We start from the raw sequence: 27144 nt of genomic DNA, 5'->3' as shown, positions 1-27144 counted from the left end.
GGTGGGTGCCAACGTCCACACTCCTCCAAATCAGTTGTCCCACCAACTGGTGCTACGCGAGTGAATTCCTTGGGGGAGAGTAATTACTGCATCAGAAGCCGGCGAGATTATCCTTGGGGTGTACTCTGTTCTCCCGAGAACACTTCCTTTCACAATTATGTTCTCTACTAGGAATCTATTACATGATCTAGTTTTTCCTCCAAAGACATCATTAATCATATGGTGAAAACGTTACTACAATTGAAAATGTAGAGGTGTTTGTTAAACGCCGTGTTCGACGCTTGGCAATCTCACGCTCAAGGATTTTAAAGAACCAGTGCCTGACAGCTTACGATCGATGTCACTGATTCACCTGCCGCCTCTCTTCCAAGGATGAGGATGCTGTCTTGCTTTAAAACGATCATGTAGGAGTTTAGGATATAGTCTAATCCCACCGCCAAGCTTTGCTACGGATTCCGTGTCGAGTCGTGTCCCAGCACACGGGGCGTCCCGGCCCAGTGTGATGGCTGCAGGCAGCTCAACGCGGAGCGCTGAATTTTAAACAATTAACAACAGTCCGCAGGGGCGCCTGGTGTTGCTTAAGAGTCTGACTTGGTTTTGGCTCAGGTCGTGATCTGAGGGTCATGAGATCGAGCCCCACGTTGACTTTTCAGCTTAGCTTACTCATGGCTTGGGGCTGAGGCAATCGCCAGCAATCAGAGGACCAAAAGCAGGAAAGGCAGGATCCCACACTGAGGGCAAAGGAGAGGGACCCCAGGAAGGAGGGGGCTCGCCGATGAGGATGTGGAGAACTGGGTGGGAAAGGTACAGGCAGATTCAGGGGTACCAGCCCAGGGATCTGCCTGAGGGCAGCCTTGATGCCTGGTTCCAGATCTAATGCCAATTTTTTTTTTTTTTAAAGATTTTACCCGTTTATTCATGAGAGACACAGAGAGAGAGGCAGAGACACAGGTAGAGGGAGAAGCAGGCTCCATGCAGGGAGCCCAATATGGAACTTCATCCCGGGACTCCAAGATCACGCCCCGGGCCAGAGGCAGGCACTAAATCGCTGAGCCACCCAGGGATCCCCTAATGCCTACTTTTATGATTTGTCCTGGGGGGGTCTCTTAGTTGGGGAGATAGTGTCCCCAAGTTCTGAGCCCACTTGGGGCTCAAAAGCCTGTTGGTGATGACGCAGCGAGTGCTCACTTCCCTTGTTCTGGAAGCTCTGGGTTTCCCTGGCGCAGCTTGCAGCCTAATGGGGCAGCCAAGCCGCCAAGCCGCAGCAGTGAGGCGCTGTGGGCACCACGCCTGGAGGAGCAGCCCTGCTTCCACATGGCTACACTGGGGCACCCCTGAGGCCCTGCACCAGGCAAGGCCCTGGGCACCTGGGTGGGCTACACAGTGAGAAACTGCCTCAGGTTCCTGGACAAGCCCCTTAACCACTCAGTTTCCTTTCTGTTCAACAAGTATTTCCCACCCTAAATTTATGGGGACTGGAAAGCCATCTAAGTTCTGGGTGGTAAGGTATGCCAAAAACAAAGGAAATGATGGGGCGCAGAGCAGGGTGCTGGGCTGGAGGAGCGGAAACAGGTGCCTCGGAGTGGGGCGGGGGAGGAAGCCTGACAGAGAGAAGCCAGCAACTGGGACACACCAGACCGATCATGTCCATCTTCGCTCCTGGCCCTAACCATCTCTGACTCACCCACAGGTCCCATGGGGCACACTTCCTGCCCCTCCCCTCCGGAGCCCACACAGGTTACTGTAGGGCAAGTGTCTGTCTGGAGGCCACCTGGGCGGAGCTTCTGAGGAGGCCGCTGGGAATGGGCAGTGGGGGCCCCTCCCTCACTAATTAAGGAGCCATCACCACTGGCTAACGTGGACAATTAGGGTGACCGGTCCTAACACGTAGAGAATACAGGACTAACGAGCCCCTTACCTAAACAGGAAATGCCGTTCTTCACTTGCAGACGTTGAACACTTGCTGTGTTGGCTGACAAACCAAGGTTCTGCCACAGTTTGCACAGGTTTGCAGGTCTGCACCACAAGCCACCTTCACAAGACACCCGTCCAAGCATCATGACGTTTCCACGGCCACACATAACAGACGTACCGAAATCGACCTCTGCCACTCACAGGTTTGCCACAGTTTGTCTCTACAGACCAATCAAGCCAAGACAACAAGACCCTCCTGGGGGTCGGCGAGTTTTCCCCTAAAGTTGTTGTTGTTGTTTCCCCCGTAAGAAGGAAAAGGTTGTAACCCTGTGTTGAAATCTCAATGGGCTCACAGGAATGGACCCAACGGTGAGCCTGCCATAGACTTTCTTTCCAACACTGGCTGGCAAACTGTGATAATGTTAAGTATCAGATAGCAATGTACAGTCGGCCAGTGATAAGGCTCAGGATGGGTTCCTAGTTGTACAAACAGATACAAAGTCATCCAGCGACCAACGTGGTGTGTGGGGTCCCAGGGGCCAGTCAGTCAAGGGTCCAACACCGTGGTCACAAGGAAGCCCAGAGTGTCCACACCAACAATCTCAACAGTTTGGCTTCAAGGAAATAGCGAGGAAAGACAGGAAAATGAAACCCAGAAAAGTCTTGGTGGATCTTCCTCGAAAAGAAGGAAGGGTTGACTGTGGACTTCGGTTGAGAGTCCTAAAATACAATAATCTAGTGGTACCTGAGTCCCTGTCATTGTTCCAGATTCCTCACAGATTTCCACGTCATTGTAAACGGCTCATTAGAAGCCACGGGCTCTTGTTCCTGGGTGACGTGGGGCATGTCCTCTCCCAACCGGCCCCCCACCCGCCTGAACGAGGGATGCAGGATGAGCCCACGGTGCACAGTGACATGTGGAATAAGTTCCACGGGAAGAAATAGGTCAGGCTGGAAAAAGAAACACCAACCCAGGGAAGCATTAACTCTACACACGTTGAAAATCTAGAGCTAGCACCGGAGCACCTAGGTCACTAAGAAAACTCAAAATCCCTCACTGGTCACCGAATCTCCTTAACATGCAACAAGCCGCGGCACACTCCAGAGCCTCCGAGTCACCCTCCCTCTCTTCTATTTTTATTTCTGTGGCTCAGTTGACAACAGTTTATTTATAGCCCCACCCGTACCCCTATAATATAGATGACTGGTTGCCAACGAGGCCACTGTAGGTCACCACCAGCTACCTTGGACCACTTCAGACTTGGAAGGGAGCCACCTGCCTTCCTTTTGCCTCCCAAACAGTAAGAAATAGTCCCCTCCCGAAAGGCTCACGTGAAGAGCCTCCAGCGAGGAAGGCCAAGCACCCATGGGAAACCAGCACCCAAGGACACTGGCCGGCCTTTGTGATCGTATCGGAATTGAAGAGCCACCATAAATCTAGAGTCTTCTAATCCAGCCTGTTTGTATTAGAGGTGAAGAGAAGTCAGGGCATCAAGCCTTTAAAGAACTTGGTCGCAGCAGCTGACCACGACGATGAAATAGGAAAACTCCCCGTCTCCCCACTTCCAGACCCCGATGGTCCCAGACGATCGACCCATGGGCAGGTGGCCTCCCTCGCAGGCTCCGCCCACCCCCCAGTACACACAGCAGCCCTCCCTACCTTTCTTCCTCCACCAGGGTCCTTCGGGGACTGAGTAGGAGAGGTCCTTGAACTCAATGTTCACGGCCGCCCTGCGGGGCAGGGACGAGAAGCGCTGGGCCTCTGTGAGGTTGTTATCCACCTTTTTCAGGTGTCCATTCAGCAGATCCGTCTCAGTAGCTTCCATGTTGCCGGAGACCACCTCATCCACGGAGACACACACAGACTTGGGCTCCGTCATCGCTGTGGAGTAGCTGCTGGCATTCTAGAAAAATCGGGGAGGAAGCACCAAGAAAGCTTAGGAGCCCCAGGAAGGGAAGGGCACCAGGGACTGGCTGTCGGGCTGCGGGTCATCTATTATCCGTGGCAACACTTGTTGCCTTACTGAGGGGTGCTTACCCGGAGGGATTTGTCATCTCTAGCCATCTCCCTGCTTCTTCTATTTAAAAAAAATATGCTTAAGATAGGATATTAAACTGTTCTACCAAAGTCTCACTTTGGAATCACAAAATCGACTCACAAAACTATAAAAAACAAATCCCTTGACTCAAACACTGGCCACTGTAAAAGACCTATTTACAGCAAGTACACTCATTAAAAGACCCAGTGAAGATGCACGGGGTCTCTAAGAAATGATAATTGAAGGAGGTTTACTTAAAAATGAGCTGTTTTAGTGCCTTCCTGTGGAAAGCTCATAAACATTTCCCAAGAGCCATGACTCCACTAGAACTGCTGGGTTTCATGGGAGTCAGCCTTGTGTCCTCTTTGTGAATTTTCCAATTCACTTCCAACTCTCTCTCTCTCTCACTGTCTCTTTATAATAGCCCCGGAAAGCTGGGAAGTTTGATTTTTTTCTCTCTGTAAGATACAGATGGAGACACAGACAGTCTAGGGGGCCAAACTGATCCAAACTGAGTCCTCAAGAGAAGAGGTGTTCCTCTCCCTGCAACACCAAGAGGACCTGATATTTTGTAGCTACACTGGCTTATGAAGCTTCCACTGGGAGTCCACCGAACTGTTACAGATACGCCAAGAACCAAAAGTATTTATGCAAAGAAAGGAATATCTAATGGTTTGGCAACGCAGAACGGATCAATGTGCTTCAGGTACCTCTAAAACGCAGAAGAATCCTGGGGTGGACAAATTTAATGCTGTGCTTTTCCTGGCTGTCTCTTGAATCCAAAGAGAACATTCCACAGTGCCAAAGTGTGGGCCTTTGGCACCTCTCCTCCATACAGTGGAGGACTGCCTGCCTGATTGCAAGAGCCCATCGATAACCATCTCTGATGATGCAGGCCCTTCTCCCTGCCATGGGACTGGAAAGACACACTGCCACGTCATCATTTGTTCTGAGGCGGAACAACCACACTGTTATTTTTCCATAGGTTTGCTAGGTGTTCCTTTAGCGTTGATAGCTCCTTGATCACTAGTATGTCCAATCAAAAACCCAAAACAAAACCAAGGAGTGGATCATCCATAAATAAACCCACAAACCCTAGCAATTCTAGTGGCCCAAACAAGGCTCTTTCCCCCATTAGAGTACCCCTCTCTGGGGTCCGTGACTGTACCACTGAAGAGCTGGGTTTTTTTCCATCAAGGTATTGAAAGGCTCAAAAACCTCAGAGGACTGGGGCACCTGAGTGGCTCTGTTGGTTGAGTGACAGACTCTTGATTTCAGCTCGGATCATGATATCAGGGTGGTGGGATCGAGCCCCACATTGGACCCCACAGTTGGTGGGGAGTCTGCTTGAGATTCCCCCCCCCGCCTCTGCCCCCCACTTCACAATAATAAATAAATATTTTTTAAAAATCTTGGAGGGCTTGGCAGCCCGGGTGGCTCAGTGGTTTAGCGCCGCCTTCAGTCCAGGGCCTGATCCTGGAGACCCGGGATCGAGTCCCACATCGGGGTCCCTGCATGGAGCCTGCTTCTCCCTCTGCCTGTGGCTCTGCCTCTCTCTCTCTCTCTCTGTGTCTCTCATGAATAAATAAATAAAGTCTTTTAAAAAATAAAATAAAATCTTGAAGGTTTTGAATATTTGAAGCATACACAGGGCAAGGAAAGATGTGGATTTCTGGCTCTCCTGATGTTTGAAAATGTTGCTTTGCTGCTTCAGTAAAAGACAAACACACACAGTCCTCCCAGGCATCTCCTACCTCTGAAAAGCTTAACCAAATCAAAACTGAGCTCACTGACTATAACATTCTGTGGATAAAAATTAAAGTGCAAAGTAAAACTGAGAAAATTAAGCTTGGTTTGCTGCTGGCATCGAGCATGTGAAACATTTCACACGCAAACATAAGTAGGTTCCTACATTCCCGATGCAGAGGCAGGGAAGGCTTGTGTCTGTCTGGCCATGGACGACCCCGAGCCTTGGCGTGAGAATGGGCCTCTCCGGATCCCCGGAGGGACTGCGGGACCCCGCCTCTGCCGAGGGCTTGCCCAGTGCCTTCCGTGGCTGGCGCCTCTCGAAGGAACGATGGCACAGCCTGCCCTAGCTCGGCGCACTCTTGGCTTTGGCCGCTGGGAAAACATGTGCGGCGCCACTGCAGCACCTACGGCACCAAGCGCCACCCCTTTGCCCACCCATCCTGAGCTGCTGGGATACCTGCTGCTGTTCCATTTTCTCAACCGGCTTTGACACCGTAGGTGCGCCGGGGGCTAGTGGGGAAGACAGCGAGCTCCGGGCCTGGTCCCCAAAGCCCATTCTCCCTCCAGCTACCACTTCCCTGGGAAGGCTAAATGTCGGGTTCCAAACCCACATCCTGCGGGCAGACTCGCCTCCAACCCTGGGGCTCCCCAGGGACCGTGTGTTCAGCCGGGAGCAGGAGCATCCCGCAGCTCCTCTCCCGCCTGGCATCCGGGCTGCCACGGCACATCCAGACCGCACCCTCTCCCTGGCACCCACCACAGGGGTCACCCCCGAGGAAGGCCAGGGACCAGTGGCAGCTCTCCTCTGGATGAAACCCACAGGGATATAAGGGACGAACAGCCACGACTCCACTCACGGGCGACTGACGCAGATGCCCAGCCCGTGGCAGGATGCGGGTCTGACTTCCCCTCTCGACTCCAAGCTTATCTCTTCTCCTGCTCACTCGCTCACTCATTCAGGAATGAGAGCCCCCAGCAAAGCCCCGGGGCTCGGCAGGCAGCCAGGCCGGTGGCGGTGGCCTCAGCAAGCTCCCAGTCAAGGTTGGGCCCCAGGCAAGAATGCGGGCAGTCACAATGCCCCGAGGCAAGAGCTAGACCCACACCTCTCCTGACAATCAGAGGCACATCCAAAGCGACGCGGACCCTGGGGTGCGGTGCGAGGCGGGGGTTGGGGGGCACTCAGCACAAAGTTTTTCTGTGGAAATCAAGTCTCTACTAAGACTTGCCAGGTGGGGTTGGAGGAGGGTGCTGGCTCACTCTGCAGGCGTCCTGCAAGGGAGAGGAAGATCTGGAGATCTGAGACAAATTCAGAGGCTGGAGCTCCAATTCCGGGGTGGCGAGGAAGGGAGGATCAGGTGAAACTGGAGCCGCACACGGGGTCTGCGCGTGAAGAGCTTGCAAACCCCGTGAAGGGTTTTGCACTTTATCTGAAATGGGGGTAACGGACTAGAAAGTGTCACCAAAAACCATTTCCTTCAGCAACCTGCAGATAGGAGGGTGACAGTGGCCTTCCCCAGCCAGTGGCCATGCAAGTGGACAGGCCAGTGGGACAAAGCTGGGTGACAAAACTCATCTGGGACAGAGAGAGGGGAAGGAGAGAGGGGCAGACTGAAGTATTAAATGTTGCCTCCTGCCTGCCAGATAAGGGGTCATAAACAACAGAGGCAATTGATTCAGCGATTACATGTGCCCAATAAACTCCAGGCTGCTGCCAGGATGCCTCTTACTATCTCCGCACCAAAGGGGGGATCGCCGTCTCCCCCTCATCCAGAGTTGGGCTCTAAGGCACAGAGACTGCCTCCTGCCCAAGACCCGCGGTTAATGAGTAGCCAAGCCAAGGCAGCTCTGTGTGGCTTCCGCTCTGCGACCCCGTTGTCCCAACCAGTGTCCTTAACAGCACTCCAGCGTTGCTTAGCTCTCTCAAGGCAGGTTGTAAGTGACCTTGGGTCATCCCGGCCCCTGCCCATGGGAGGAAAACCCACAAGAAACTGAGGAAACCATATAATCCTGCCCCCACAAAAAAAACTTGACACCCAAGCGGTGCGTGCCATCACCCACCTTCCTTCCACGGGCGTCCAATGACCTTGCCCAATTAATAAAATCATGAAACGTTGTATGATGGGAGGCAGTGGCTGTCATTCTGAAATAGACCAGCTCTCTGGAAACATCCTCAGATGAGAGCGGCCGGCAATGTAGGTTACAGCTAGCTTGTCCTTAGCCTCCTGAGCTCATTAAAAATGAAACAAATACATCTTCCCTCCCCATTTGTTCCCTTTCATTGTATGCTTCTCTATCCTGTCCAAGCATTGTCTTTGACCTCTCCATCTACACTCAATTTGTGCTGCATAATAAATGATAAATAATAGTAAGTCCATTCTGGGGTGTTGAATGCCGAAGAGACCCTATTTGGATTGTTGCCACCTGCCATACCTGAGAATATTTTCTCGGGTGCCAATTTCAACTGAAACGCAAACATACAGAGATGCCGGTTTAGCTGGGGAGGGTCTCTAACAGTCCCCCAGGCCACTGTGAGGTTGGTTCAGGCTATTTACCCAGGGACACACAGTGAGAGAGGAGAGAGAAACGTCTTCCCACAGCCCATGGGGAAGGGAGGAAAAGGAAGAGGGAGGTGCAGGCACCGGGCATTGGCACAAACTTCTCTCTCAATTCTCTCCCCCATGTGTCACTGCCGGGCTTGGTGCCCACCTAGACCAGTGGACCCTTTGATCGGAGGGCAGGTCCCTCCCGGGTACCCTGGACAGATAAGGGGAAAACACTAGCCAAGAGTCCTCTAGGTCACTGCCCTGGGGAAAACAATCCAAATGTCACACCCTTAACTAAGCAAAAGGCAGGTGCCACTTGTGTGGTCACTAAGACTGTTGACCTCACCATCACCACACCCCACTTCAAACAGCCCCAAATACCACCATCCCATTGGGCCCTCGTGCCTGCCCCTCCCAGTCCTGCTCAGGGACAGGTGCGTTGCCCATCCTCCAAGTCAGCTTCTCCAGATTCACACCTGGCAGTCAGTCCCAGGTGGGACCCCAGAGCAGGGGGCGAGGAAAGAGCTCAGGATCCTGGGGCTCTCTCAAGTGCTCTTTGTTTACGACTTGGGTAGAATTTTTTAAATTAAAAAAAAAAAGTACAAGATTTTCTGGGAGGAGCATGATTTTTCAAACAAAACAATGCTCCCTGAAAAAAAAAAAAAAAAGGAGCCCAGCCATCGGTGTCTCCACATGAGTACAGAACACTAATGAGTGCTGGGTCTGTATCAAACTATGACCTAAAAATTTGTTTAAATCCTGACGTACAAACATCTATACTTTAAAACATTCTGATTCGTTATTTTCCCACATGTACAAGCCCCTTTTGCAGCTTTGAAAGGACTTGGGGAGTCACCTGGCATCTAGAAGATCTGAAGCATTCCTTACCGACAGCTAACAATACTAATCTCCTGAGTTTTCCGTTATCAGCATAATTTAGGAATCCCAAAGAGATGGACAAACGTAAAAGGAAGAATTGCCAAGTGTTACCCAAACATTCAATCAGATCAAAGCAAATGTCACAAGGAGGGGCTGCCTTTTCTGTTTCCATTTCCCCTCTTACGTGAGAAGCCAAGTAATGAAGGCAGGGCACCGGCGGAGAGTGGACCTGGTCATCGAGGCCCCCTGCCACCGGCCCCTGCTCCACCAACCTCCTAAACATGTCTGCGGCCCCATTCTATCGGTTTACACAAAATCATTATATAATGAGCTGGCGACGCTCGGTATGTGTTCTACAGTAACCTGTTTGGAGGCATAGGATGCAGTCGTGAGACAGAGCATGCGCAGACAGCCAGCTATGCTTTTTTTTTTTTTTCTTGGGCTCAAGGCAAGAGGTAACTGTCGGTCAAATCCTGCTGAGCCCTGCTGACTTCAAACACAGGATGCTAAAAATGAAATAAGGCGAGGGGGGTGGGGGTGAAACCCCTGTGCGTGCTGTGCACTGTGGGCTTACAGCCTATGGAGACTAATTAGCAGGATAGTAAATCCATAGACAGAGGATAGAGAGGGATGGATAGGGAGGGCGAGGTGGGTTGGAATACGGAACACTTTCCATTTGTACTTTAGATGACCTGAAATCCAGCCTGTAAGTACCTAACTGCAATGTCGCTGTGCTAGGCATAAGAATGAAAGGCCCTCGGATGGACTGGTCCATGGTTAGCTTGTTGTTTGTTTGGGGTTTACCCCCCCCCCCCCATATGAGTTTATGCAGCTCTTACAAAAGAGCGAGAGGAGACTTTGGACCACCCCTGGGAATAGCACTTGATTCACTGTCTAGCACTGACTCTAGCGGCACCCGGGGGTCCCCCTACGGGGCTGGCACCCTCGGGAACGGGAAATCTGCGTCCCTGTCCCCACCCTGGTCTCTGTCCGGGGTGCAGAGAAGGTGGCCTGCAGGCGCCCGGCTCGCCCCTGGGCTGCCTCCCGGGAATCCGCCGCCCCCTCCCGAGCAGGTCCGGGGAGCGCATCAGCGCATCTCGGGTCCCGGGGAGCAGCTCCCTCTTTTGTTCCCCCAGACCGTGCCCGGCGCTCCGGAGGGGGCGCGAGAAGTGCAGGCTCCCCGAGCCCGGGCGCGCGCACCTGCAGGGAGGGAGGACCCCCGCCCCCACCCCTTCCTGGGGCCCAGGCTGCCACCGTCCCCAGTGCGCTCGCTCGGGAGCCCAGGCCCCAGGCCCCTGCCCGGAGGGGCCGAGGCGGGGCCACCGGTGCGCTCGTGGGGCTGCTGGCCCCTCGGATGGCCCCGCGGCCCGGGCGGGTGCAAGGAGCATCCCGGGGCGCCAGGTGGCCGGGGCGGGGACGGGGGGCGCAGGGGGGGCCGGGCCTCTCCCCGGGGACCCAGGGACGGCTGTCAGGGGGAGGGTGCGGGTCTTTGTGCGCTTCTCGCTCCGCTGGAAAACTGAAGGGAGCCCCGGGGGCGAGGGATGCGCTCACTCACCATGGCGGTGCCGACCGAGAAAGCGGCCATCAGACAGGCCATGCCCCGGGGGCGGCGGGCTCGGGCGGCGGCGGCGGCGGGCACGGGCGGCGGGCACGAGGCTGCGCTCGCTCCAGGCTGGGCCGCTGCGCTGCGCTCGGGCTCGGGCTCCGGCTCGGGCTCCGGCTCCGGCTCGGGCTCCGGCTCCGGCTGCAGCTGGGGCTCCGGCCCCGCCCCGCCCCTGGCCACGCCCCTGGCCACGCCCCTGGCCACGCCCCTGGCCACGCCCAGCCCCGTGATTGGCCGGCGCGCGGGGCGGGGCGGGGCCGGCAGGTGCGCGTGCTCTTGTTTTGCTCCCGCGCAGGGCGGCTGCCCGGCCCCCGCGAGTCCCGCAGCCCCGGCCTCCCTCCCTCCCTCCCGAGCCCGCGGCCTGGCAGGTGCCGGCCCCCCCCCGCCCCAGCCCCGGAGCCCCCGCGGCCAGAAGCTCCAGCAGGACGGGCCAGCGGCCCTGGGCGCCCGCCGGACAGCGGGGCCTCCCTCCGGGACCGCAGCCTCCCAGCCAGCGCGGCTGTGTGCATGGGGCCAAGGGGGGCGGTCAGGGAGGCTGGAAGGGAACAGCGTCTTGCCTTTTCTTTTCTCTTTATTGGGCACCTTTCTAGGCGCGTGAGGACTCAACAAGACATGGGCTCTCCAACACCCCCCTAGTCCAGCTCCGTACCTGGGGTGACCTCCCCACACACACACTGAGACCGTGCAAACACTCATTCCTACACCACTGTTGTGGCCAGTTGCAGGACTAGTGCTGGGTGACAAAAAGGCCCCGCCCCACCCCAATTAAAAAAAAGAAAGGGCTCTTTTCCGGTGCCTGGCTCAGTCCCCGGCCCACCACCGTGTTCAGGTAACTGCATAAAGACTGGCCCTTCAGACACCCTCTCATTTGGCCCCAGACTAGAATATCAGATGGCCTGGCTTCTGCTAATGCCCTTATTATATAGAAGTGGGACTATTTCCCGGTAATCATGGTGACAAGACATCCTTACCCCCAACTCAGAGGCTAATGCTTTTTGTTCAGCGGTTTGCGTGTTGGGACGCAGGTAGGAATGCGTCTCTCCTCACCTCCAGCACACCTGGCTCACCCCTCCCGCCTCACCTCAAATGAGCGAAGCCCCTGTCTTTCTCCTCACCTAGAAAGAAGGCACAGGTTTCAGGCAGGCAGGTGGACTTCACACGCAGAGGTCTGACAACCACAGCCAAATTCTCCTCCCAAGTCAAAGGAGGGGAAGGGGGTAGGATGTAGAGTTCAGAAGGAGGACAACCTGGCTTTTATCTGAATAGTTTTGCATGAAGCTCAATGCATTACCTTTATTCTATCTTTGCTAAGAGGAAGGAACTATGACCACTGTATTTTCAGGTGTCACTCTGCACGCCCGGCCTATCAGGCTGTGTGGTGCCATAAATGTACTGAACAGAGAAGCCGAGAAACTCCAAATGTTCTGGGAAGAGAATTCAAATCCGCAAACTTCTTGGGGAGAAATGAGGCCAAAAGGCAGAGACAGGGCTGGCCTTGCAGCCCACCACCTGCTCCAGGGGCAGACAGGACATAAAGCAGGAACGGAAGGACGTGGAACACAGCAGCGGAGGGTTTTTCCATGAATGTCAGGCTGGACGCTATCCAGTTATGTGGCCAGGGCAAGCGATGTGACATCATAGTCCTGTTGTGCTGGCCTCCATTCTCTGTCCACTATCCACTCTCCTCACTCGTAGGGATGTGTGCAGAATTTCCCCCCTGGAAACCTCCCTACTCTACCCCCTCCCTGTTCTATATCATGTAATTTATAACAATGGTTGGTCAGGAACTAGAGGTGTAAGGCGATGGTTGCTGGGCTTCTGGGGACAGCCAAGGGGACAGTGTGTAGAGCCCGAGTATGAAGCCAGAGAGGGAAGACAGTGGGTGAGTGGATCCTTGTTGGCACAGCTTGGGCTGCTGGCTTTTCCATTACAGGTGCTGAGAGAGTCCTCGCGTGCACATCTGTACACTGGCTAACAAGACTCTCAGCCACATGGGAAATGGTGCATGTCAAGCACTTTCCGCCATGCGTGGCACCCAGCAAGCAAGCCATTCCCAATCCTTACTGGTATTGTCCCTCTTGGGCCAGATTAAGGAATAAACAGTAGACTAAGCCAGATCTATGACATTCGTGTCAGGACTCTTGGTTGTAAGTAACAGAAACCCACCCCTGACCGGCTTATGCTAAAGGTAATGATGCATTGTCTTAGGTAGCAGAAGAGGTCAGGGTGTGCTGGTTTCAAGCCTGTCAAGGCCAAGGACCCATACTCTACCCTTGGCTTTTGGTCTCTAGCTCTTTCCATGCCTCTACTTTCCATCTGCTGGCTTCTCCTCAGTGAGGCTGTCTCTGCAAGGCCCCCCACTGTCTCCAGGCTTGCATCTTATCAGCCAGCAGCTAGTCACTGTCCCCAGGGGTGGGGATGAGGGTGGGGTGGGAGGTGCCAAACACTGATTAGTGGGGCCAAATAGGCCAATGGGAAGAGCAGCCCCAGGGGAACTACGCAGAAAGATAGGGCCATGGGTGCTTCACGAGGCTGTTTTGGGGCACTCTGAACACAAGTGTGTGTGCAGGTAAATACAAGAGGGCTCACGCAGGACTGTCCAGTACAGATCCCAAAGCCAATAGGGATTTCTGCTCATAAGACATCAAGTCACAGAGCCAGGCAGCCCTCCTCCCCAAGTAGGCCTTGAGTTATTCAACCAAGGTGCCATATTTCTCTCTAGGCCTTCACTTCTCTGGGCCAGACATCCCTGCCCATCCCCAAAACTTGCTTCCTCGACCATGCCCCTTCTTCCTGCTTACCTTTCTCTGCATGGGTTCCATTTACTCGGTGTCCCTTGTGAAATTTGGGGCATACCATTGACCATCTATTCAAGACACTCCCTCCTCTTGCTGATGATCCAGTGTCCCCAGGCTCCACTCAGACTGCTGGTAAGGACAAGCTTCCCTGCCACAGAACTGGCTACCTGGTATCCTAGGGACAAGCAGGTGAGTGGCCTCCACCACCAGGGACTGAATTCACTTTCCTCATAATTCTGTCATTTCAATCACCTGCTTTGCACATTATCCCCCAATTTCCTTTTTGAGGACCATTCAATTTATCTCTTCCAGACATCCAGCTACTGAGCTGGGACATGGTGGGGAGACGGGGGCACTCTGAGCACTCGGTCTCTGGTGCAGAGGTTCTGCTCTTGGCATCCAGTGAAGGGGGGTGAAAGGGGGGGTGCGGGTAGGTCAGACATCCAGATGGGCTCACCGAGGGCCTGGGGACTGACGCGAGTGAACTCCTGCGGGGAGCCGGTGGCAAGGGGGTGAGCCTGGCTCGGCATGGTGAATTGCCCCACCCCTGCAGCTCCCAAACACAAGATCCCTCCAAGAGAAACCTTCAGGGACATCCTGTGGCTTCCCAGCCCCCTGCTGCCAGCCGGCGAGGAAGAAATCCAATGAATATATTCTTTATTAATACAGTCTTCTTCATATTTTGGTGATTCGGCTTTCAACATTTATGACCTTGAGCCTTCTTTGATTACACGGTGCCCAGCTCTGAATCAACCTAAGTGGCCCCCATTGGCTGACCTGCTGCTGCTCAACCACAGAGCTACACCGGCCTGAACTTCATTTTCCAGGACCTACGACTTTAGCCCCACGCTCAGCACACACTCAGAGATCGCCTGCTCCGGGGCACCTGCAGTCCGTCGGTTGAGGACCCGAGTCTTGCTTTCGGCTCAGGTCAGGGTCTCAGGGTCCTGGGTTGGAGCCTGGAGTTGGGCTCTGCCCTCAGTGGGGGTCTGCTTGGGATTCTGACTCCTTTCCCTCCTCCATCTCTCTCTCTCATATAAATAAATAAATAAATCTTTTTTAAAAAATTGCCTGCTCTGCTAGGAGCTGATCTCTGCATTGGAACACGGGGTGGGGGTGATGGAGCACAAAACGGAGAAAATCCTGCCCTGAAGAGTCATCAGACGGTAATGAGGAGAGATGGGACAGCTGAGGTTCTTGTCTAGCCTGGGTATGTTTTTAACTTGTTCTGTGAGCTTAACATACTCTGGGGCCGTTCCTTACCTGAAGCTATAGGAGCTCCCACCGTGTGGTTTAGGGGAGAGGCAAAGTGGGGACACATGGGCCTCCTGGTCTCCGGGAGCCGTGCCCCTTCTGGAGCCCACCCTCCAGGCTAGTTCCAGCGTGGGAGAGGAACCCCCAGCGTAGGAAAGTGCCGGCCCGGCTCATATCCCACCAGGGGAACATCCCCTCATTGGACATCTCACCATGTCACGGAGGAAAACAAAAAACTAAAGAAGGGGGTCTCCCTGCCCAGTCCCCAGCTCCTCTTCAAGGGCCGCACTGTGCCAACGTGTGAGGCTTTGTGAGATGTCTTGCCCCAAAGCCTCCAGGAAACTCGATTTGGGAGGGCATGGTGTAGGGAGGTGTTTGCGCAGTTGCGTGATTGCTTTTTACAACCCAAAGCTCCGGCTCTGAAGGTAAATGTTTTCAAACCAATACAAGCAAAAGGCTGGTGCTGCAACAGCCAGTGGGCAAGGGGGCTCATCCCTTCTCTTGGCAGACTGTGGCGGGAAATGTGATGGGGCCTCCTGGAGCTGGGTCAGCGGGGATGAATCCCACCCCTGTTGTACCCCCACCACATTGAGACCTCCCTCTGCTCACGCCCCAACTTGTTGGCTTCTCTGATCCTTTCCTTGTCATGTTAACAGAGAAATTAGGGTGTTGGACCTTTTCTACCTCCGTTTACATAAAAACCAATGCCTGCACTTTAAAAAAGGAAGAGACAGAAAGAATGAGAGAGAGAAAAAGAAGAATTTGGGCGAGCAAGAGAGAAGGCAGGATGGCTGGGGAGGGGAAGGGAGAAAGAAAGACTATTAGGAGGTAGGAGCAAGTGCAGAGGAAAACCATGCCCCAGCCCTTGTGGGCAGGGACGGGAAGGGGCAGCAGACGCAAACAGCACATCCGGGAGGGTGGGTGCCTAAGGCCGGACGAGAACCAAATGGGAACTGCCTGTTTCATTTTAGAGTTAAAACACACCCAGGCTAGATAAGAACCTCAGCTGGCCCGCTGCTCCTCATTATTATCTGATGACTCTTTAGGGCAGGCTCATTCATTTTAAAGAAACATCATTTTCACCTCCATGATTTGCTGGATTCCCTCCTGCCTCCTGTCATGTCCTGCTCCAATGTCCAGATGTCCCCACCTTGCACCCTCTGGCACAGCTCCACCACCCCCCTCCCTCCTCACCTCCCCTCCCCAGGAGATGGGGGCAGGGGATGGGCCCCAGGTGCATGTGGGGTGGAGGTAGGAAGAGGGAGAGCGCCTTGGAGGTGGGAAGATGGAAAGATGAGGTTAATGAGGGAGGCTTTTGGGAACAGAAAAATGCAAGCAAATATCCATAAGCTAAGTTAGGAAGAAGTAAGCGTTGCAGACTATTCCTGTTTTCTTCCATTAGCACAGAACAGAGAGTGGCAGGAAAGTTCTAGGAAACAATTTCCACAAATGAAGAAAGAGGGAGTAACATCTGGCAATGAAATGACCTTCAAAGCTGAAGATCAGGACAGAGGTCTCCGAGACAGACACCGGACAATTGCTGGAGGCCTCCTTCCACACAGACATAAAAGCTCCCACCGCCCTCAGTCAAGGGCCCAGCTGGGAAACATCTGGTAGCCCGTGGAGTGCACCCCACTTTTCCTCTGCAGACCTGCTCTCCCCTAACTGCATGTAAGCAATCCTAGAATGCACCCCCTACCTGGCACCAGTCAGAACATTCCATCCCTAAGGTCACTGTGTTTGCTTTGTAAAGGATTGACCAGTCCGGGGGGGTGGGGTGGGGGTTCATAAGAGTTCTCCCTGGGACTTGCCAAGGCCCTGAGAAGGAGAGGGTTTCTTGCTTTATGGGGGTTGACAGCCCCATACGGTGGCCATCTTCTCTGCCTGCAGGGAGTGGCCAACTGGGAAGGGAAACCACGGAGGCACAGAGGCTGCAAGACATGGTGGGAGGCACTGGGCACCTAGAGCACGTTCACGTCTCTGGATGCCCCTGTGACTGCAGCCACAAAGTGATAGTCATGCTCACCTCAGGATTGTTGGGAGGGTTACATGAGTCAATTTTTGATAATCACATCTGACTCATAGTGTGTGTCTTATCCATAAATATTGGTCATCCTCATTATGAGAACCAGGACTCTCCCTCTGACCCTGAACCAGCATAAAGTAGGTTTCAGTTCACTTGCAGCCTAAAAGTCCTGATTAAGACAAACAGGCTATTTAAAGTCCGGGGGCCCGTAAGCCAGTTTATGGGGGAAATCCTTACAAATAGTTTCTAGGTCAACCTCACAATCCTGTATTGCCTTAGTTCCTGTTCACCTGGGCACTTGACTTTTCTCCTCCAGGAGATCATAAATCCCAAAGTCTCTTTGTCGTCAACATCATTCTTGGCATAGCATCTAGTCAGAGTAGGTGCTTGATAAAAATCATGAGTTACGTTGAACAGCCTCCAGTGTTTTGGAAAGTACTGTAACGTGCATTATCCCATGGGATGCTCAGGATGCCCCTGCAGGCTAGGAGGGCAGATGCCATCACTGGAGCACAGATGAATCTGACACCCCACCCCCAGGTACAGGGCAGGCCACATTTTACTTTCCTTAGCAGTCAAATAATCTGCTTCTGGTCCCCAGAAGGCAATGCCTCCATGCCATGACACTTGGGCACAGATCTACCCTCTTAGCTCTAAAGACCACAGCTCAAGTCCTGTATGATCAGTGCCTTTTGCCTCCCTGGGACACCTGAGCTCTCCTGTGATTTAGAGACCCTACCCCGCCCCTCTCCAGGCCTGAAATGTTCTTCCTGCCTCCAGAAGAACAGGATCTCTCTCCTCCAGGTCCCCAACCCCCTTCTGCTACCTCCTAGGAAGACCTGGGCAATCACCTATTTGAACTTGGGCTTTTGAAAGCAAAAATTTGGTTGCGGGTGATTATCTTCTGCATGCCTGGAAACTTCTGGGCAGGGCCCTGCAACTCAAAAGTCCCCAAGGCAAAAGAAAAACAATTTAATTAAAAGAAAAAAAAAAAACTTGGCTACTTTTTAAGGGATGGAAGGGAAAATTAGCTAAAGCAAGGAAATTAGCCTCAGAAATTATCTCAGTAAATGATCCTGCCACTGGGAAATAAGGAGATTGAGGTTGCATGAGGTTTGAAAAGCCCCAGGACTCCTGCTGAGTACTTCTTGCACTTGAGCATCATGGCTCTTTCAAATAGGGACAGAGAGCTGAAGAAGCTCACATTCAATCTGTTAAAAATCACAGGCAGGCTAGTGGGGACATGGAGCAGATATACTTTTCTCTATTCCCCTTACCTAGGCACAACTAAAAACTCTGAACTATACAAAGCACATGAGGAGACACTGACAGGTGCAGAGCATGAAGCAGATGGCCCAAGATGGAACCTTGGGACCCAAAGAAACAACACTGTAGTGAGATCCCTCGGTTTTGTTTCTGCCTCATATATCCCAGACTTTCGTTTGAAGAAACCGACAACCTAGAAATGCTCAAGGGCACAAACAAAACAAGCCCCGATGAACGGCTACTCACTGTAGCCAAAAGGGCACCCTAGAAATATAGAAATTTTTTAGATGATTGCTCTACTCCAGTCTAATACCAGATAATAAATTATGGTCCCACACCCACCTACACCAATAAAAATGAGTTGGGAACCTAGGTTTCCACCCTCCTCAGACTCTAATGAAGCATCCAAACTGCCCCCATCCTGAGTCAAAATGGTGTCAGAGAATGACGTATACATAGGCAGGAACCAGGCAGTAATGAGAAGTCACTCCTTTCCTCACTGGGATGGAGGCAGAAGCGATCCAGTAGACTCAGGACTTTTACCACCACACAGTGTTAACAAAGACACTACACTCCCCTCAAGTCATGCCAGTGGAGATCATGTCAGGACAATAATGAGGTCTCCTGCCTCCTTCAGCGAGGGAGGTGTGGGTGGTGGCCAAGTGGAGAGCCAGAACTCCAACCCTTCCAGCAGTAATGAGGAGCTCCTCCCTTGGATGTCAACAAAGACTGAGCAGGGAACCTGGACTTCTACCCTCATCTGGCAGTAATGAGACAGTGCCCACCCACTTCTTCTACCTGAGTGATGTCAGAGAAAGCCAACTAAAACAGAAAGTTTAATAAGATCCAAAGTCTTATAACATAATACCAAAAATATTTAGGTTTCGATCAAAAGTCTTTCATTATCAAAGAATGAAGATTCACAATTCAAATGAAAAAAAGCAATCAGTAGATGCTAACCCTAAGATGACAAAATGTTACAATTACTAACAAAGATTTAAAAGCAGACATCATCAAAATGTTTCAGTGAGAAATGATGAACTGACATGAAACAAGTGAAAAGATAGAAAGTCTTAGTAAAGAAATAAAATAAATTTTAAAAATAAAATAGGAATTTTAGAACTGAAAAATAGGATATCCAAAATGAAAAACTCAGCAGATGGGCTCAACAGCAGAATGAAGAGGAGAAAGGAAAGAATCAATGAATTGGACAACAGAACAACAGAATTACCCAGTCTGGACAACAGAGAGAAAATAAGCTGTATGGAAAGTGAGCAGAAGCCAAGGAACATATTAGACTATAATGGAAGATCTATAGATTCAGAAGGATGGTTGCAGGTTGAAAATTCTCAGAGGGATGCATGAGTGGCTAAGTCCGTTGAATATCCAACTCTTCATTTTGTTTCAGACTATGATCTAGGGGTCGTGAGATCAAGCCCTGAAACAGGCTCCACTCTCAGTTGCAGAGTCTGCTTGAGATTCTCTCTCTCCCTCCCCCTCTGCTCTTCCCCCAACTCATGCACAGTCTCTCTATTAAAAAATAAAATCTTAAAAGAAGATGCTCAAAGAAATAGTAGCTACAAACTTCCCAAATTTGGCAAAAGACAGAAACCTCCATATTCAAAAGATTCAAGAAGTTGAGTAATTCAAAAAAGGGTAAATCCAAAGAAATCTACAATAAGACACCCCATAGTCAAACTCCTTATCCTAAAGGCAAAAGAGAGATCCTGAAGGCAGTAAAAGATACAAGACATGTCCCCTGGAAAGAAAAAAACAATTCAAATTACAGTATATTTCTCATCAAAAGCAATAGTGGTCAGAAGGAATTGGCTCAACATTTTTCACTTGCTGAAAGTAAAGATCAACCCAGTTTCTTACATTCAGAAAAGATATCCAAGGGAAGGGAAATCAAGACAAACTTAAGAAAATTTGTTACCAGTAGACATACTTTAAAAGAATGGCTGAAGGAAGTCCTCTAAAACATAAAGGAAATGGCAAAAGAAGAAAATTTTATAAAGCAAAAAAGGGAAAGAACACTGTAAGTAAAAATATGAGTAATTTAAATAAACTTTTCCTCCTCTCTTGAGTTTTTCAAAATGCGTTTGATAGGCAAAGCAAAAATTGTAATATTGTCTGATGTGCTTTTAAATGTGTATGGAGTAAATAATTAAGACAATTATACTATAAATAGAGGAGGGTAAATAGTTATAAAGGGAAGTAAATTTCCTACATTGCACTCCAACTTGTAAAACTATGACAAGACTGATGTCACGTATATATAATGTAATACCTAGATAAAACACTAAAAAAGCAATACGAAGAGATACTCTCAAAAACATTATAGAGGGTCAAAAAGCAATTCTAAAACTATGTCCAGGGTCACCTGGGTGGCTCAGCAGTTGAGCATCTGCCTTTGGCTCAGGTCATGATCCCAGGGTCCTGGGATCGAGTCTGTCATAGGGCTCCCTATAGGGAGCCTGCTTCTCCCCCCTGCCTGTGTCTCTGCCTCTCTCTCTGTGTGTGTCTCTCATGAATAAATAAATAAAATAAAATCTTTTTAAAAAATAAAAATATGTTCAAATGACTCCTAGGAATGCAGGAACAAGACAACAGGGAAATGAAAACCCAAGAACATGGAAAATATAAAATAAAATACACTCTTAAGCCCAACATGTCAATACTTACATTAAATGTAAATGAACCAAATAACAGAACTATAAACTATGTGAAGCAAAACTTGATAGAACTGACAAGAGAAATAGATAAATTCACCATTTTAGTTGGAGACTTTATCACTTCACTCAACAACTGCTAGAACAACTAGACAGAAAACTTTGCAAGGATGTAGAACCCAGCAGCACCACTGACTACTGACCAACAGGATCCAAGTAGTATTTATAGAACATTCCACTCCAGCCAACGACAGGAGAATACACATTCTTCTTAAACGTTCACGGAACATGTACTAACATAGATCATATCCTGAGCCATAAAACAAATCTCAACAAATTTAAAAGAACTGAGATAATGCAGAGTGTGTTCTCTGACCCAAATGGAATCAAATGGATAATAGGAAAATCTCCAAACAATGCATTCCTAAATAATCCATAAGTCCAAGAGGGGATCTTAATGGCAAACAAAACACAGTTAACTGAATTAAAATGAAAATACACATATCAAAGTACACATGTGAGAGCCACGTCAGTGTGGAGCAGAAATTTATAATATCAAAAGCATATAAAGTGAAAATGAGGAAAAGTCTCAAATCCATAATCTAAACTCCCACCTCAAGAATGTAGAAAAAGAAAAGCAAAATAAACCAAAATTAAGGAAATAATAAAGATAAGAGCAGAGATCAATGAAATTAAAAATGGAAGAATAAAGAAACTCAATGAAACACAAAGCTGGACTGATCATTTAGAGATGATGGATAAAATTGAAAAATCTCCAGCAAGTCTGACAAAGAAAAGACATGGAAGACACAAATTACCAATATTAGAGATGGAGCAGGAGATGTCATTACAGATCCCATGGACGTCCAAAGGACAATAAGCCAACACTACAAACAACTCTGCGCATCTAAATTTGACAATTTAGATGAAATGAACAAATTCTTCAAAAAGCACATACTACAACAACTCACTGAATATAAAATAGGTTATTTGAATAGCTCTATAACTATGAAGGAGACTGAATTCATCATTTTAAAACTCAGGAAGGAGGAAGGAAGGGAGGGAGGGACGGAGAGAGGGAGGAAAAGAACTATCCAGGCCCAGACAGCTTCGCTGGATAATTCTACCAAATGTTTAAAGAATTCACATCATCTCTTTACAATCTCCTCCAGAAATAGGAAAGGAAGAAATAACTTCCCAATTCATTTTATTTAACTAGTATTACCCTGTTATCAGACAAAGATAATATTTTAAAAACTACAGACCAAAATCCCTCATAAATATAGATGCAAAAACCACTAACAAAATATTAGCCAATAGAATTTATAAACGTTAGAAGTATGTTGTACAAGCATTTGTGAATGTGTAAAATAAAAGTTACAAATAATGCTTCTGTTTAAAAAAAAAAGAATTCAGCAATATACATTTAAAATGACACACTATGGACACCTGGGTGGCTCAGTTGGATAAGCATCTGCCTTCAGCTCAAATCATGATCTCAGGGTCCTGGGATCGAGCCCCGCATCAGGCTCCCAGTTCAGCGGGGAGTCTGCTTCTCCCTCTACCACTGCCCCTCCCTCTGCTTGTGTTCTCTCTTTCTCCCTCTCAAATAAATACAAAAAATCTTTTAAACATTAAAAAAAATGATACACTAAGTCCAAGTGGAGTTTATCTCAAGCATGCAAGTCTGGTTCAATATTTGCACATCCATGTAGCACACCATATTAACAGACTAAAGAAGAAAAATCACATGATTGTGCCAATTGATATGGACAAAGAATTTGACAAAATTGAACATCTATTCATGTTAAAAAAAAAAAACAACTCAGAAAAATAGAAATAAAAGGCAATTTGCTCAACTTCCAGCAATTATACCCCTGGACATTTGTCCCAAAGAAATTAAAACTCACATTCAGATAAAACTTAGCAAAAAAAAAAAAAAATAGCACTCAAACATTCACAGCAGTTTTGTCTGCGATTAGCTAAAACCTACCAACAACCCGGATGTCCATTGATAGGTAAATAGTTAAACTATGGCCCCGTCTACACTATGGGACACTACTCAGCAATACAAAGAAATTAACTACTCAACGGCCAACAACCTCTGGATAGGTTGCCAGAGAATTCTTGGAAAAACCAATCTGAAGAGGTTGGACATTGTACAATCCCATTTATGTGACATTCTTGAAATGACAATATCACAAAAATGGGGACAGATTTGTGATTGTCAGGGGTTAAGGAGGGGACAGAGTGGAAAGAATGAGAACGGGGCTACTCACGGGTGGCATGAGGGAGTCTTGTGTGGACTGTATCAGTGTCAACGTCCTGGATATGATGTTGTACTACAGTGTCACAAGATGTGACCAAGGGGGGAGCTAGGTAAAAGGCACACAGGATCTCCCTGTGTTCTTTCTTACAACTCCACGAGAACACATAATTATCTCAAAATTCAAAGGTTAATTTTTTAAAGTCACAGGACAGTCCTGAGTGAGGCCACTCTGGATGAGGTGGCCTCAGACCACCTGTGACAGCAAGTAGACAGCACATGGACGATGCGGAATGAGAGGCAAGTGGCAGAGTTTTGGGGATGAATAAGGAGAGGACATGGAACTGGAGAGTACCAGGTCACTTGGGACCACACAACGGGCTGCGGGACAAGGAAGCATTTGTGGCCGTTCTTTGTCAACTGAGAACTTGAGAAGGTGAGGATGGATGGGACGATGCTCTTCCTCCTTACTCTTGTGTGTGCGTGCTCAAGCACCCAGGCACCTGCAGGATGGTGATGGATGGGAGGCCGGCCCCATCCTTAGCCATCTGTGCTGCTGGGCTGCTCCTCACCTCTCAAAGCCTCAATCTTCAACAGTAAAATGGGAATACCAAGAGTACTATGGTGATGGCTGAATAAAATGGGGTGGTTACCATGTGGGGAGCCCAGAAGACAGGAAAGCAGAGGCCCGTGTGCATTGAACATTGTCTTCCCCACCCTGAGGCCGCTACCTTCCCCTGACCCTCCCCCACTGTTGCTATTGCTCACCATCTTCCCAAATGGCATACTCTTCTTTTCCTCCTGTGACGAACCCCTGTGCATGGGACATCCTACAAGGAAAAATGGATGGATAAATGTACAAAGGAGGGCTCCCAGCCCAGAGTGACAACAGCCCAATAGTAAATGTTAAGGCATCAATATGGTGGTCAAAAGGTTAAAACTTCTAATGATAAGATAAATAAGTCCTGGACAGTGTGACATACAGCATGGCGCACATTACCATATCGTGTATCTGAAAATTGCTAAGAGAATAGCTGAAAAGTTCTCATCCCAAGGGGGAAAAAACTTATAACTATATGAGAGGAGGAGTGTTAACTAAGCTTATTGTGGTGATTATTTTGCAGTATAAACAATATCCAATAACATTGTGTAGCTTGGGACTAGTACAATGTTATATGTCAATTCTTTCACAAAAAAACTAGGGAAGTAACTAAGTCATCTTACTTTTCCCTGAGAGGCAACCCATGCACATTCACAGATTGCTTGTTTCCCTCGCTGGTCTATGGCCCGGAGGACAGAGGGAGACTCTGGCTCACTCTCCCCGAGCCCCAACTTCCAGCAGATGCCTGCCTCCTACTTGGCTCTCCAACATTTGCTCAATGCTTACATGACAAATTATTGTCTGTGCCTATACTAACCCACACGACTTGGTTTCTTGGACCTACAACTAGTTAGTTACATTTACTCCAGACATTTATATTGAAAAAAAAAATTTTTTTTTTTTTTTACTAAAAAGCACTTTGTGAGTGACTTACCCCCAAGCTGAGGTGTAAACATGTCCCAAGGAGCCCTTCTGCTGTGAAACAGACCCATCTGCGGTGAGGTGCACGTATTGTGAATAATGGGAAGCAGCCCCTTCCTTATGTAGGACAGAATTTCAATTTTCATCACTGCAGACATGTGAAAACCCCCAAACCACAAACAATGATTTCAGTTTCTGCTCTATGCACATACAGGGCGAATTGGGTGAAGGTAGAAGTAATGCAATCACATGTGTAAAAAACACGGCCGGTGTCGCTGCTCCCGCAGCCAACAGGAAGCATGTGAGGTTACTAAAGGTCGGTCTGCTCCCTCCGTGGTTACTGTCACAAAATAGCACCCACTACCTCTCTATCCACAGATGGGCCTAGCGTGAAATCTACTGATTTCCCCACTTTGGGTCAGATGATAGATTTCACGTTGGACAACATTGTGGAATTTATTTTTTATTAAAAACAAGGTTAGTAAAGACTAAAAAAAAACAAACAAAAAACAAACAAAAACAAAACAAAACATCTAGGCCTCTAGGGTAATAGTTAAGGATAAATGGAGTACTTCCTGGTGGAAAGCCTAGAAAAACGTAAATAACGTCACGTAGGGACCTCTCTGGCCAATGATTGATGCTGCAAAGTGGGGGCAAAGTGGGCTAGTGGCACGTCTGAGGCCTCACCGTGTTAGGGGAAGTCAGCCATCACCTAATAACAAAAACTGAGAGCTTGGGAGGCCATGGTGGGGTCCAGACTATGCTTTGAACTTTAAAGCCATCAGATCATTTAACCCTCATCCCAACTCCGCTATTATTATCCACAATGGGGAAGTAGGGCCCAGAGAGGTTATGTAACCTGCCTGAGGTCACACAACAAGAAATTATCCAGTCTCAGATCCAAAACAGTAAGTCTGGCTCCAGAGATTGCAATCTTTTTTTTTTCTCCCCCATAAGAGGGATTTTTTTTTTCTTTTTTAAAGTAAAGCACAAAACCGTTAACATAGGCTTGGTGAACCCTACATATCCACACGCTTGTATATTCACCACCCAGATGGCCATCTACGACCTTCCCACCTAGAACATTTCCACCATGTCAAACGTTCCTTGGGCCCAATCCCAATCAATCCCCATCTCCAAAGATAAGCACTACTCTGGCTTCGATCACCGCAGATTAGCCTAGTTTATTCTTGGTGCTCGTGTAATCGGCCTACAGTGTACGTGCTTCTCCGTGTCCGGGTTCTTCCGCTGCTCAGCATCATGCTCCTGAAACTCATCATGCTGTTGTGTGGATCCACACTCCCTCCCTCTGCAGTTTATTTTTCCTTTCTGCTACTGACGGGCCTGTGCCCTGTGGAGGCTTTTCAGCCGCTATCAGGAAAGCTGCTGTTAGCTCCTGCTCCGGACTCCAGGTGGACACGGACACTCATTTCCCTCGAGGATACCCCCAGCAGGGAAATCTCTGGGTCTTGGGATAAGAATGTTTAATTTTAGTAAATATTACCAATCAATCAGCTTTCCAAATTTCTCCCAGTTCATACTCCCAACACTCCTGTTGTTTCACGCACTTGCCTCCACTTGGCATTCTCAGTATTTTTTTTTTTAAATGTGGCCACCTTGAGAGGTGTGTGGTCATTGTACCACCAAGGTTTTCATCTGCTGACTAATGATCTGTCTGTTCAGTTTCCCTTCGTTTTAAAATCTCATTGTTTTTAGTATTGCTCTGTAGGATTTCTTGATATATCCTAGGTTCTGTTCTCCATCACGTGGATACACCACAAATGTGTTCTCCAAGTCTGTAGCTTACCATCTTTTTAAAAAAGATTTATTTATAAATAATAGGAGAGAGAGAGAGCATGTAGCAGGGAGGGGCGTAGGGAGAGGGAGAGAGAGAGAATCTCAAGCAGACTCTCCAGCGAGTGTGGAGCCTGACGTGGGGCGCGATCTCATGACCCTGAGATCATGAGCTGAGCCAAAACCAAGAGTCTGCAGCATAATTCACTACACCACCCAGGAGCCTTTGCAGCTTGCCGTTCTTAATATATATATATTTTTTACAATAGGAGTTCCTTATTTAAAAAGATTCAATTTATCGATATCTTCCTTTATGGTTATGGGTTAGGTTTTTTTTCCTATGTGTGTCTTCTCTAAGAAATCTCTGCCTACCACAAGAATATGAAAATAATTTGTGTTTTCTTCTAGAAGCACCACTGCTTTGGTGTTCACGTCTATGTTTATGATCCATCTTTAATTAATTTCTACGTGAAAGGCAGAGGTCAAGGTGCACGTTTCCATATGCTCGCTCAATTGCTCCAATGCCAATTTCCTAAAAACATCATCCTCTCTCCATCAAATTGCATCAGTTCTTTGATATAGTCAAGCAGTCATAGTTGGGAGAAAGAGGCATTTCTAGACTATTCTGTTCCATAGGTCTGTGTGTCTGTCCTTATATCATTACCTCGCCACCTCCATTACTGCAATTTTAAAAGAAGTCCCCAAATATGACAGTGTTCTAGATCCTTTGTATTTCCTTTTTAAAAAATAATTTATTTGTTCATGAGAGACACAGAGAGGCAGAGACACAGGCAGAGGCAGAAGCAGGCTCCTCATAGG

General features: G+C 49.2%; 1 protein-coding gene across 4 annotated transcripts in view; it reads right to left on the bottom strand.

Moving 5' to 3' along the window:
- ABCG1 (ATP binding cassette subfamily G member 1) overlaps nt 1-24606 on the bottom strand; it is a 66521-nt gene extending 41915 nt beyond the window's left edge. For 2 of the 4 annotated variants that reach the window (XM_077879294.1, XM_077879297.1), the window contains exons 1-2: nt 10680-10834; nt 3575-3818 (exon numbers count right to left, since the gene is read on the bottom strand). In XM_077879294.1, coding sequence (XP_077735420.1) covers nt 3575-3818; nt 10680-10721 — 286 coding nt within the window. In that variant the 5' untranslated portion in view covers nt 10722-10834. Of the gene's footprint in view, nt 1-3574; nt 3819-10679; nt 10835-23777; nt 23840-24544 lie in introns of those variants that run through there. The other 2 variants (XM_077879292.1, XM_077879293.1) reach the window with 2 other exon arrangements.
- Nucleotides 24607-27144: the final 2538 nt, after the last annotated feature.

Source organism: Canis aureus, chromosome 30 (assembly GCF_053574225.1).
Source record: "Canis aureus isolate CA01 chromosome 30, VMU_Caureus_v.1.0, whole genome shotgun sequence".
Classification (NCBI taxonomy): domain Eukaryota; kingdom Metazoa; phylum Chordata; class Mammalia; order Carnivora; family Canidae; genus Canis; species Canis aureus.
Note: the sequence above shows the minus strand (reverse complement) of the source record. Positions and strands in the feature narration are given on the sequence as shown.